The sequence below is a fragment of the Serinus canaria genome, chromosome 3 (genome assembly GCF_022539315.1).
Source record: "Serinus canaria isolate serCan28SL12 chromosome 3, serCan2020, whole genome shotgun sequence".
In the NCBI taxonomy this organism is placed as follows: domain Eukaryota; kingdom Metazoa; phylum Chordata; class Aves; order Passeriformes; family Fringillidae; genus Serinus; species Serinus canaria.
The window spans coordinates 44,674,004-44,687,016 of record NC_066316.1 but is presented as its reverse complement, the minus strand read 5'-3'; the positions used below and the strand labels follow the sequence as shown (position 1 = coordinate 44,687,016).

General features: G+C 38.0%; 1 protein-coding gene across 4 annotated transcripts in view; it reads right to left on the bottom strand.

The window, feature by feature from the left end:
* Positions 1-13,013, bottom strand: part of ACTN2 (actinin alpha 2) — a 67,008-nt gene that overhangs the window by 34,609 nt on the left and 19,386 nt on the right. For all 4 annotated transcript variants that reach the window (XM_050973172.1, XM_050973169.1, XM_050973168.1 and 1 more), the window contains exons 2-5: positions 9,151-9,265; positions 7,794-7,913; positions 1,827-1,913; positions 679-766 (exon numbers count right to left, since the gene is read on the bottom strand). In XM_050973172.1, the coding sequence (XP_050829129.1) occupies positions 679-766; positions 1,827-1,913; positions 7,794-7,913; positions 9,151-9,265 (410 nt within the window). The remainder of the gene's footprint in view (positions 1-678; positions 767-1,826; positions 1,914-7,793; positions 7,914-9,150; positions 9,266-13,013) is intronic.

Here is a 13,013-nt window from a genome sequence, read left to right as displayed (position 1 = left end):
GAAGGGAAGATCACCTGGGTAAACAGTGCACATGGTAAGTCATGTACTTCAGAGAGGTAGGCCAGTGGCACAGATTCAGGAACTAGCCAAATCCCCAAACCAGGCAGACTGTGTAGGGCCTGGAATTCCCATTCTAACTCTTAATGAAAACACAGAAACACAAGGCTGAAGCTTTCACTAAATTTTCTAGCTTAGGTCATGAGCCTGATTCCGTAAACAAATGTGTTTACAGTGCTCAGTGCATTTTATGCTCCTTATAGTAATGTACACTGCAAAACAATACAGACTGATTCATCATAATCATGAGATATTCACATGCTCAACACACTGGTCTTTTTGCCAGAAGAACTTCTGTGTGGCTCTCATTTGAAAGCAGTAATTTGCCACTAAGCTACAGTATTCAGGAATTACTACATAATACAAAGGACCTCTAAAGATGTAATATGGTAATGCTAAATGTAGCAGCATCTTTTTCTTTTAAATAGTAACTCTGGAAGTCATAGTAAATAATGCTAAAGGTTAACCAAAATAACACTCTGAAGACAGAGGAGGAGATTTTGAAAAAGGTCTAGGGAAGAGAAAAATTCTCTGATCAAATATGTACCTACAAAACTGTGGGGAAAATTTGACGTAACATTTTTGAGATTGCTTCTGTCTCTCGAAATAATGGAAGATTACCTAAGATGGAAGTTCTGAATGTTCACATTTCTGTAAGGAGCAGTTTTCCTTTGACACCACAGCAGCAGCCCTTCTTTGGCAGAGGTCTCTGTAAAAGACACAAGGAAGTAAAAAAAAAAAAGAAAAATTTTAAAAGTGCTCAAGTAATGAATGTCTTGTCATCTTGAATGTGGTTGGCCATCTGAAACTGAATGGCAGAAACCAGCATTTAATCCTATAAATTGTTCATATAAATGGACTACTGGCATTTCATTAAAATGCAGAGATCAGGTAAGATTAGAGTCTCAGCCTGTACAGAATGTTCTGGGATGTCAGAAATTAGAGGAATTGTATTTTTTTGGACAGTAGACTGTACACTGGAGAAAGATATCCAATAAAAATATAATGCAAACAGACATAAAAATTGTGTTGGTGCCTGCATGAAATATGCTCATAGTCTCAGTTCATTTGCTTATGGGGAGGTTTAAGTGCCAAAAAAACACATTTATTATCTGAACCCTATGGGCATCTGAGTGCATAAGTAAAGGTCAGAAATTATTAAATAAACCATTAGGTCCACAATTAATATCCCAATTATGTGTTCAGGACAACATGCAGAGCTTGAAACAATTCTACTTTTGCTGAAAATTGAGATTAGTTTCTAGAATTCTAGACTTTCAAAGCATAGACTTGATTTAAAGAGTTCTGTAACAACATGCTTTTTGGAGCCAGTTACCAAGTGGAAGTTAAGAAAAAAAATCTGAAACAGTGAGGGGGGAAAATGATAGATAGAAAAAAGGGGGATATAATCAGATCATATTTATTTGCAAAGAATGTGACAAATGGATAGGACAAAAAAAAATCTATGTTGGAAATAGAACCAAACACAAAGGCTACAGCTCAGAAGCTCAGAAACACAGTCATGTTTCTGTCTCTGTAGCTGAGAGACATGACCATAACTTCTGCAGTTAGAAAGCTGGCTCAAGGTCTCTGTCAAGATAAGGAGTAAATAATTTTCTCTCCAGAAATTCATTTTCTCACCAGGCAGAGAACTTACAGTATCATTTTCTGTGAAAAAAATTATTTTTAAAACACAACTTATTCACAACTCATTTTAAAATCCTTTAAACACATTTCTTAATTATTTAAAATCATTTTATTACTCTTACCTTCCACTGAAATATCCTGAATAGCAAAACGAAGGATGATAGTCCAGATCATACCTAGTGTCATTTTCACATTGCCGTCCACGATTTCTAAGGTGAAAAATAGATATAGTAGTAGTATTTAAAATGTATTTTTTTAATTTCATCTTATTTAATCACACATTTCTATAAATAACACATTGTAACTAATAAATTAATTATACTTTTACTATAATTTTTTATGCACACAGAGTTCTCCTGGGTTCATTTTTTAACAAACTCAAACTCATGCTTGTGCTACTCTGTCAATAGAAATGAAGGTTACTGAGGTCAAGGTCACTTCAGTCCTTCCATGCTGAAAGGCTTCTCTCAGGGTAGCTGTAACAGTTTTAAATCTTTACCTATTAGGGTGATGTTTTAGAGAGAACATGAAGGGAAATATTGAAAGTTTGAACAGTATCAGTATTAACAGTTTTCAAATACAACAAAGCCAAAAAACATTGGGGTCTTACCCCAGTTTTTAAGAAACGACAGGACATTAACAGTATTGGTTTTTAATAAAATGCTACTCAGATTTTCCCCTGTACTATTCCCCTGTACAAACTAGATATGTTTGGGAATTTACCTCTAGTGCCAGCCCAGACAAGACATGAAGAGCAGCTCAGGAGACACAGCACCTCCTGAGCTGCACTGAGCTGCACAGCTTCCTGCCAAGTTGCTCAGAACCACGGCCACGAGGCTGTAATGCCTCACACCTCTGAAGCATACACACATTTAAGTATCTTTCATATAAATGTTGGGTTTGTTTTTTTTTTTTTTACCTCTGGGGTTTCAATTTGTTCCAAGACTGCTTGAGAATACCTATAACACAGGGAATTTGGGAATCCCTGCCACAAGCTGGCTCAGAATCACTTGTAATTAAGTGATACCACCTAATTTCTCAACACCAAAATGTACTGCCAGATCACTTCAGTGTGGTGGTAATGTTAAATCACTCTCAAAAGTGAGTCAAGAGACTCAGAAAAACATAGTGAGACTATAAGGAGAGTGCAGCCCTGGGAAGGAAGGAGATGAGACTGCAGACTGACTTTCCAGTCACCTCTCACCGAAGGAGCAATGGAGCAGGGAAGGCACCAGCTGCTCCCCTACTTAAAAGTCACCTCCAGCCTTTCTCCAAAGCAGCTGTGTCTGCCTGGGGGCCCACGGGTGTTCTAGGCAAGGAGCAGGAGGAACTTGCAGCAGGAGGAATTTCCTCAATTTAACATCAAATGCCAGTTGAGGTGCCAGCAGAAAATGGAGTCACTCTGCTACTTAAAATTGCCTGAATCCAGGGGGAACTTTTACAGAACAAGAGCAGCTGCTGTCTCTGAGACTAGAGATGCATGTTAAATTGGAGTAGGACGTGACTCAAGATGTCATTTGAACCTATAGAATTAACAAATGTGATAGGAAATATGTAACCAAACACTACCCTATACTTATTTTGTTAGTGTCATAATTCAAGTTTATATATAAGTGGCTAAATTCTCACTTTCCCCTTCAGATCTTGCACTAATTTTCCAGATTTCTTATACTACACTGCCTGCCTTCCATGCATCCTGCCTTATTGGCTCTGGAAGAATGCAAATCTCAAAACAAAACCCTTCCAGACAAAAAAAAAAAAAAAAAAAAAAAAAAACCACAAAAAAAACCAAAACAAATGGCAAGTAGAGCATGTAGCTACTTCTCTTTCTTCCCTCCTCCTGGGTGAAGCCAAGTCACTTCACTATTTTGATCAGCTGTCTGATATGTATATACAGTAAAGACAAATTTCTTCAAATGTAAAATAAATGTATATAAATACTCAGGAGGCATTGTTGATTCTCAGGCAATCAATAAATAGATTTGCATAATCACTACATCGTTGTTTAGATTTACATATCTGTATGTACACACATACAGAATGAAAAAGCAAGAGAGGGAATTTTCTGTGTTGTGCCCTGGGAGGATTTTCAAGTGATTTTCCAGCTTTGCTTTCTCACAAAACTGCTAGCATAAAACAACAACAACAAAAATGATTCCTATACAAGACAAGGAAGAAAAACAAAGTTGCTAAAATATTGAAAAGTATCAGTGACAAAAAGGCATTGATTCATTCCTATAATTTTCTTCCACAGGTCAACAGAAGACTTCAGTAATTTTTTTACACTGCCTGCTGGCTCTGGGTGGAATATAGCTTCTACCCCTCAGATGCACATAGCTACAGCTTTCTGGGGATGAGGGCAGAAAAGAAGAGAAAATGAAGCAGAAACAATAAAAACTGTCTAGTGAAAAGGTAAAGCAAAGCAATTTCTCAAAGGTTTTAGTCCAATTTTCTTTATTCTGCTTTGGTTTTATATGTTAATTTATTTTTTTATTCTAACTTTCTTGTAGCAGATTCACAGATCATATGGTCTAACATTTTTTCCATTTCCCAGAAAAGCAATACAGAAGTATTTCCCAATACTATTAACAGGAAACTTCTCTTTTGGGGTTCTCCATATCTAGTTGATTTCATTCAGGATGCAAGTACCTTCCAAATGGAGTTACTGCACTTTTTTAAAACTTAAGAGAAAAATTTCTAAGTCCTGGACTTTTAATGGTCCATAAGGGCTACTTTCACAGTTTTTAATTTTAGCTTCTTGACTCTGCAGTCTCATTTCATGACCAGTGGAGAGAGAGAGACTCTTTGACAAGACAGGTCAGAGTAAATAAATTTGGCTCCTGCTCAGCATCACAATTAAAAGTGATCAGCTCTCTCTACTCCACAGACAGCCCAGAGAAGTCAGGCTCAGAACAATAATGATGACTTCAAAGAATATGCCTGGACCCTTAAAAATACTAATTTTATTTTTGTACTGGTGTCCCACAAGAATCACTGTTTGGAGGCCCCATTTTAAATGCCAGTTGTTCCCCTTGGGCCTACGTGCTCTTCACCATTCAGTATGTTCATAATGGAACATGATCCACAGCAAATTTAGATACAAAACTTTCATGCTTTGGAAATTAAAAAGTATTCCAGGCATCCATGTAACTCAGAGAATGCCCAAACAGATGGGTGAGGGCAAGCCCACAAACCCCATGCTCACCCACAGGGGCAGAGAGTTAAGGGACTGTAGACTTTGATAAGGAAATAAACTTTAGGAGACTCTCCTCCTTTCTGGCATTCACTCCAACCTACTATAATGACTGCCCAGTCAACAATGCTGAAAAATGCAACAAAAGGGGGAAAAAAAAAGTGAAGTGTGCTTTAAAAACAGATCAGATTGCTGATCCAGTCTCCAGCAGAGCTACAGCAACAGTTGTCAGCCCAAGTGAGAGGGCAGGGCTGTGAAGTGTGGGAGCAGGAATGCAGTTCCAGGGGGCACAGGGACTCTTTAAACACCCACTGGTGCCAGAGGTCCCACAGTGTGAAACCATACCCAGTCAGATGTGTTACTGTTTTGCTGCATCAGCACAATGCTGTGCTTTAGGTAGCAAATTTAGAGAGGGGATGCAGTAAACTTAACAGGGCACTAAGCATGTCTGTGCCAGAGCTGGCTTTGTGCTCAGCCTCTTCAGAGTGGGAGGGAAGGCACGTGAATCCATCTGCTCCTGCCCCCATGGATGTAATCTAATGTGGGCACCAGGCCACCCTCGACATAGCCTGTCTTAGCATGACAGGTTCCTCTCTGCTCCTAGGCTATCACAGTGGCTGGGAATTTTTCTCCCATGCTTCCATCTAAGAATTTAGGGGTTTTTTTAATGATAATTAATTCAGTTTTGCTTTCAATACATCCATTTTACAGATTGAGAATTCCAGAAATAGGGAATAGCTAAAACCAACACCTTTATCTCTTGGGTTACTAGGTATGGCCTGCTGTTACATGCATGAATAAATACTGGATGCATGGACAAGTGCCTGAAAAGCTGAAAGGGGTTACTGCCCCTTTTCCTGCCACCTTCCAAAGGCAATTATCACAGAGCACCCCTAATCACAGAGCATTTGAACTCATGCCAGTGGCTGCTAAGGAGAACAGCAGGGTTAGTTTAGATGTTATCAATGTCTCATCTGAGCTATCCCAGATGCTTTGCCTTCAGGAAGTGCTCAAGTGCTGTTCCCCAGCCTAAGTACCCTGGCAGTAGTGACCAGCAATAAACAGGGCAAAATAAGGGAGATGGGAGTGCAGAGGGCTGGCTTGCTCTGTTCAGGAGCAGATATGAGCTGATGTATTTTGGTTTAAATACTCCAGCCTTGTGCTGTGATCAGCAAGAACAGCCACTCTGTCCCACAAGATATGCCTTTTGCTATGCTCTGGTTTTGGTTAGGAAGCCTCAGAGTCTCCTGCCTGACCTGACAGAAACTACATTTCATATGCTCCGTGCTCTGTAATCTCAGCATTTCTTCACCAGCTATCAACCATGCATCTGTATTCCTAATTTTCATTTCCACACATAAATTGTCTCTTCAGTACCCTCTGCTGTCCATTCAATGCCATGTCACTCTCAGAAGAGCCTTACTGCAGAGGTTTAAGGTAGAAGCATATTTTTCCATCCTACTTCATTTAACTGAGCAAAGGACACAGGTGCCCCAGCAGTCTGTACAAGTGATGGAGGGAGCCAGGCACCTCTGAAATGCAGAAGAGATCTGAAGTGCCTGTAAGAATTACCCCTTTCTCCTCACTGATGATATATTCCCCAAAAAATGTCTCAACTATGTGCCTAAAGACAGACAGTATGAATTTGGACATTCAGGTGACTCACCCTGTTCAGTCTCAAATAAATAAACAGGGAGTTCAAACAAACTCTCTGCCCATGGAACACATTCCTTGGGATTTTTGAGTTCTAGATCTAGAAACTGAACACACTTGGTGAACAATCCTTGAGGAACCAAGTGGGCTAGGTCAAACCATAGTAAAAACAACATATGCTGCCAGATCTCTCCATTATTTCTACAGATACCCTTATCCCACATAATGAATCTCCTGTTCCATCCACAATTACAGTAAGCTCCCTGGGATCAAGGCTTGGAAGCCAAAATAAGGATTCATATAATCCTGAAGGAATCTGGAAACAGGAAGAAGAGGCTCATAAATCAATCTAAAAAGGCCAAAAATGTCACAGAATATAGGAGTGATTATCATCATAATGTGGTTACAACCAAAATTTTGCTCTAAGGACATGTAAGAGTGGGGGAAAAAAGCACAGAAAGCACAACATTCAGGCTATGGAATCAAAAATAGTTGGATATCATGCTAGCCACATCATTCTTGGTATGGTAGTGGCTATGGAAACCAGTCTGCAAATATCTGCATGAGCAACAAGTTCTACATAACCTTTGTAATTTTTAAACAATAAATTGAATCTCCTAGGGAGGCATAGGTTCAGTCACAGTGAGAGACTGCCTTCTTTAGCTGAGTTTACATCCATCAGAATCTAGCTAGCCAACCACACATTGGTACTTAGCTACCTGAACAGCAGAACAATAAAAAAGCAATTACTTTAGTAAATAGCATCCCACTCCACTTTCTTCATATGTTCAATCTCTCCCCAGCTACCAGTTTCTTTTGATCACTCCCTTAACTCTACATCTGAATTTTAGAAACACAGCTGCAGAAAATCTCTATGCCAGACCGCATAGAGCACACCCCAGAATCCAACCTGGTTTCTAAATGAGTTCCTATTTTTAATAATCTATAGGAAACCACAATGTTCTGTAAGAAAAAAAATAAATCATTATCTGAACACCTACTGAAACACAGACAATTCAATTTAACCTTAGAGACAAGTAAGCGTAGTGTTCATTTATACCCCTATCCCTCTCTAGCAGTCCAAAAATTTCAACCTCTTGTCCTTTCACAGATAAAGTCCAGGAATCAACATTAAGGGACGTTTGAGGCACCCATATGTGGAGAACATAATGTGGCCAAGGGTCTCTACCAGACTGCTCTGTAATGTGGCTAAGTAAGGTGACTGTCAAGATCTGTCACATACCTTCTGCACCAATTGACACAAGTTTCACTCCTTTGCTGGCGATGTAATCCAGAGCTTTGTTGACATTAGCAATTTTATGGAAGCGCATCTTTCCTCTGTCTGGTTTCGGTAGCCTTTCCCCTGCAGAACAACAAATTTAATGTGATCATTCTTAAATACACCTTGCTACAGACATAAAAGCGATTAGAAATCAAGAGTGGATGTTCCCTAACACTACCTAAAAGTCAGCAATTATTTTAATAGGTATTTTTCTGAAAAAATCCCAAAGAGGTTTGAATCAAACCCTGAAAAGAAAATTCAAATGTTGAAGCATTTGATTTTGATCTCTGATATAGCAGTAAAACCACAATAAAATTTTTGTTTGTCCTAAACATTTGGAAGATATGTGTACTTTCTCCTGCTCCTCTTCTGGTTTATGGCTACTGTCTGTTACAGTAGCTGAATATTAAGAAGGCAGAATGTTCTCAGAGCTCATCATCCTTATCTGCCAGACCATAAAGAGAGGCTGGATTCTATCCAGCAGATCAGCCATAGCATCCTTGCACATCTAACCCAGAAGAATGACTTTTAACAACCTCGTCCAGCACAGCAGAGAGCTCATTTCAGGGCTGATGTGCTTGAACAAATTTATCTTTTCAAATGATCACAAAGAATAATCATTTCAAAACAGATTCTCCATTTCATGAGGAATGATCATTTCAAAAATTTCTTTCCACACTGAAATCTCCAGCAAAAATCTAAACTGTCTTGTGTATTTGTTGCTTGAGCTATTCCCTTCCCATTAAGGGGCATTCTGATCTTACCTTGAAGACTGCCCCACTAAATAATGCATAACAAAAGGGACATAGTGAGTTTACATCAGTTAGCAGAAGTTCTTGGATGCTCCACTCTTTTGAAAAATGAGACCTTTTATTTGTGACTAAATACTGATCTAGGTGTGCTTTAGGCACTCACTTTTGAAAGCGTTGGTACATCCAATAAAGCCATTAAAAGCAAAGCAAAATGTTTATGCTAAAAGCAGAATAAAATGAATTTGTAACCTATGTGTAAAGGCTTTTTAAGTGTTAGGGGCTAAGACAAGGTCCTCAATGTTTTTGGTTTGTTCAGCAATACTGTGATGTCAATGGTACCCTGATACATTGTGATATCCTGGAACACAAGCACAAACCAGAAAATTCTGGAGACAAGCAAAAAGCAGAGCTTCTTTTCTCCTCCTTTTTGCCTTTCAGTGTGTTACATCTCTCACTTTTCAGTCTACTTAGAGTTTGTGTTCACTGTTTTGAATTGTTAATAATTTTTATTCCTTTAAGAGTGTTTCAGTTAATGTAAATACACAGAAAAGTTTATTTTGGCTAACCTGAGATAACTTCCAAGAGAAGCATCAGTTTGAGGCCATTTCTGAAGTCCTCCTCAATGTTCTCAATCTGTGTGCCTGCTTTCCTGAGGTGGGAATTGCACCAGGCTGTAAACGTCTGTAATAGCAATTAAAAAAATACTTATCAACAACTTATCAATACTTATTTCCAAACAACTGCTAAGCCATCTGAGTAAATACTGCATCTGAGATTTGGATGTCCAGCTCCCATTCATTCTAAACATATTGCCAAGTACAAAATTCTTATCTCAGATGTTCTTGAATAGAAGAACTTCTTGAATATAAACAATTTTGTGCTAGATTCTGCTTGCAGATGCATCTCCAGACAGATAAAGGCAATAGACACATAAAGGCAAAACTTGGACAGAAAAGCAGATACTTAAGTTTGTGGGGGAAGAAACAACCACAAAAGCAACCAGGAATATTTTTGTGTCCACAGAGAGTAACCAAGTCTGCTTTTGCTTGCAGAGGTGAAGAGCAGAACTAATTCCATTGCAGAGATCATACACATGCTACCTTTTGTATGAATGAAGTCAAAATACAGGCTACTATAAAACTTAGTAGTTAAATTAGTCTGGTTTTAAATATCCATTAGTTCTCTCAGCCTTCTGACAAATGGTCCTTGCTTTTCAGTGTATTTTAAGATTTATAAAGGTATTTTAGAAGGTGTTTACCTCTAGTTATATTACAAAATCATTGTTATGAAACATTTTGAGTAAATTAGACTTCAGCTTGTTAAAATTGTCAGATATTTGGAATTCCTCTTCTTTTGCTACATCAAATTTCCAGTTTTAAAAACATTTAATTCAAATAATTAAAAAGAAATGAGATATATTCCAGTTATAAATAAGAAATTCCCTTTGGCCTCCTTTATTCTTGCCTGTTCTCTTTAGAATATTTAATTTCTGATCTCTCAGAAATTAATAAGGAAGGCCAGTAGATTAAGGTAAAGATCTTCCCTGGAACCAATTTCTACAAATTCTAGACAGATTTGATACCTTAATAAAACACGGACTGAACTTTGCCAAATGGTTTAATCTTATCTTAAAAAAGCAACTTTCTGTTAAAGAATAACATTGTGACTTATTGTTGGGCTTGACTCAACAAGTTTATGTGAAGAATTGATGGGCAGCTTACTGGGCTCTTTTCTCAGTGCTCCTACACTGACAAGGAACAGCTTCCTTTTATCATCTTCTCCTGTTGAATCAAAAGGAAGCAAAAAGTGCTATGGGTATGGCAGAGCTGTGCAGTGAAATCCCTAATTCTAGGTACCCAGAAAAAAGAGGAGAGAGAAGAAAATATTGGAGGTGTTCCTGGGGAAGAGGTCTGTGTTGATTTGCAGAGTATGATTTGTAGATAGGAATGTGAGTTGTTCTGTGTGCACATAAGGCTAAGTAAGCTTGCAGCCGAAGCATATCTGCAAACACATTTTAATAAAAGGATGTTAGCTCCCATTCAGGAAGGCAGAATGTTCCTCATTTTAAGGTAAATAGCTTTACAGAGTTCATGAGAGACCTGAGCATACCAGTCCTCACAGCGCAGATTGTAGGCACCTCCAGCATCAGGGCATGACATGATGGAGTGTTAGGATGGCATTTCTTTTGGATCATTATAGGGTTAGGATCCAGTTTACAAGACTAATTTTTCTGCCTCAAGCAGTATCTTGTTTTGGTGGTATGTATCTCAAAAGGCTTAGCACCACATTAAGTCATTTGCAAACATTAAAAATTATTACAAGCTTCTTGGAAGGAATAATACTATGGAAATCCAGAAAAAAAAAAAGCTGAAAGCACTCAAGGGTAAATGCACATAAACCTTGTATGGCAATTTGGCAATAAATATTAGAAATCTGAACCTTTAAATAAATGAGCCTTTCGTGAATTAGGCTTAAGTGATGGACATGTGCTTATTTGCAGATACCATTGCAGTTTGTAGAACTGTTCCAAGCAAACCATAATAAACTCAGAGACGAAGTTGGAGAAAAACCCCAGCCATTCCCATCTCTTCTTTTAGATATTTATGGTAAATTTCATCTTGTACCACTCAAGTAAATGAGTTTTCATCATTTTTCATTTAATTAAGTGTTTAATGGCAACAACCCCACTGGTTGAGAAGTCTTAAAATATGAATCTGGATGCCTACTGTGAAGAAGATTACTTCTCAGTTTCTTAAGAAGAAAAGGATCATGGCATTTCTTAGCTCATATACATGCATACGTATATTTATATATATGAATTAACTTACTCAATGCTGCACTGATAGATACTAAACAAGTTTGATCCTAAGATCACAAAGTTTTCAAATAATTTAAATAATTTCTCTTGAAAATGGACATTTTTATGGCACTGAATTTCCTGAGAGACAAATGGTTTTCTAGTGTTATTCTTTCTATGCAGACAATAATCAGCCTATGTTGCTGTGATATAGACAAGGAAAAGATGCTGCTACTGCTGAGTCAAACTGTTTTCAAGAAATAGTTTGATGACAGAGTGGTTTTTCTGATCTGCTTTTCTATATTTGTAGGTTATTTAAGATTCTTTCCAGTTGCATTGCATTTGCAGAATTTTGAAAGATAAATTTGGAATTACCACAAAGCCTCCATCAATGAGATAAGAAGTTCTGCTGAAGAACTCTACTGTGATTGGAGTCTTTATTTAGACCATCTGTATCTAGATAGTTTTGATTACCTTCTCTATCTAGAATAAGAGAGCTACATCTTTTATTTAAACTACAGTTGATCAGTTTTCTGTTTTATCAGTGACCCAAGCCATGCCTTGGTGCTGTCTGTCCACTTCCAACAATTGTCCTGTGCCTCATGGAAATGCCACTGCGCTTCACAGCAGACTCCTGTTGTGTGGCTTCTGAAGCCTGGTGCCTTCCAAACTAGCTTGTTTCTCCCAGGACTAAACATGGTTATAGAAATGATACTTAGGGAAGTGTTAGCTTTGTTTCAGTGATGGAATTCATTAATGACTGCATGAAGGCTACTGCACAATTTAACTTCCAGATTTTAACAGTTTCCTCAATCCACATTTTATTTAACCCTCATCCCTGTGATACCACTTGTTCTCACTGCTTTGGCTTTAACAAACAATTCTATTCATAGTTATTGAGAAACAATTCAAAGCACGTTCAAGTCCTAGAGATCAAGATACAGCCTGCATACAGTATCCTGGAAATTTGTAATCCATTGGGATTTAAAAGCTATTAAATGACTTAGACAAAGCAAATTCCTTTTTCTGCTGAGCTGTACAGAACATTTCAGAGTATCAGATTGCTCAGAGAAACAAAGCAGGACTTAAGGCACCAAGCTGAATACCAGGAAGAACACAAATAAATGTCTACAAAGCTAGACATTTCTTTTTCGGATTTATTTACCCTACACGACTCTACAAATTGAAAATATAAATAAATAAAATTTTCTCCAAGTTTGTTATTGCAAAAGAAAGTTTGCTAACGTTCTGTAGGAGAGACCCCAGAAAAGAGGATGCAGGGCAGGAAGCCAAAGAACTTGCAGTCCCACAGGTAAATGTTCTCTTAATGCACCATTAATTGTCTACTGCTGTCACCGGTCTATTTTGGAAACAGTAACTCCAGGAAAGAGAATGCAGTTTATGTTCTATGCCCACTTAGCCTCCTTGTGAACACTGCCAAGAGCATATTCTCCACAATTCACAGATCTGGGATGGCAAAGTGTATACCTACGGGGGAAAAAGCCCTTACCTGGTAATTTACTCGGGCCACTTAATTTCACAATTCTCTGACAAATAAAATTGCAACCCAGGAGCAGCAAAAAGAGATATCCCTAATTAATTATCAATCAATAATTAATGCCATAAAAAGAA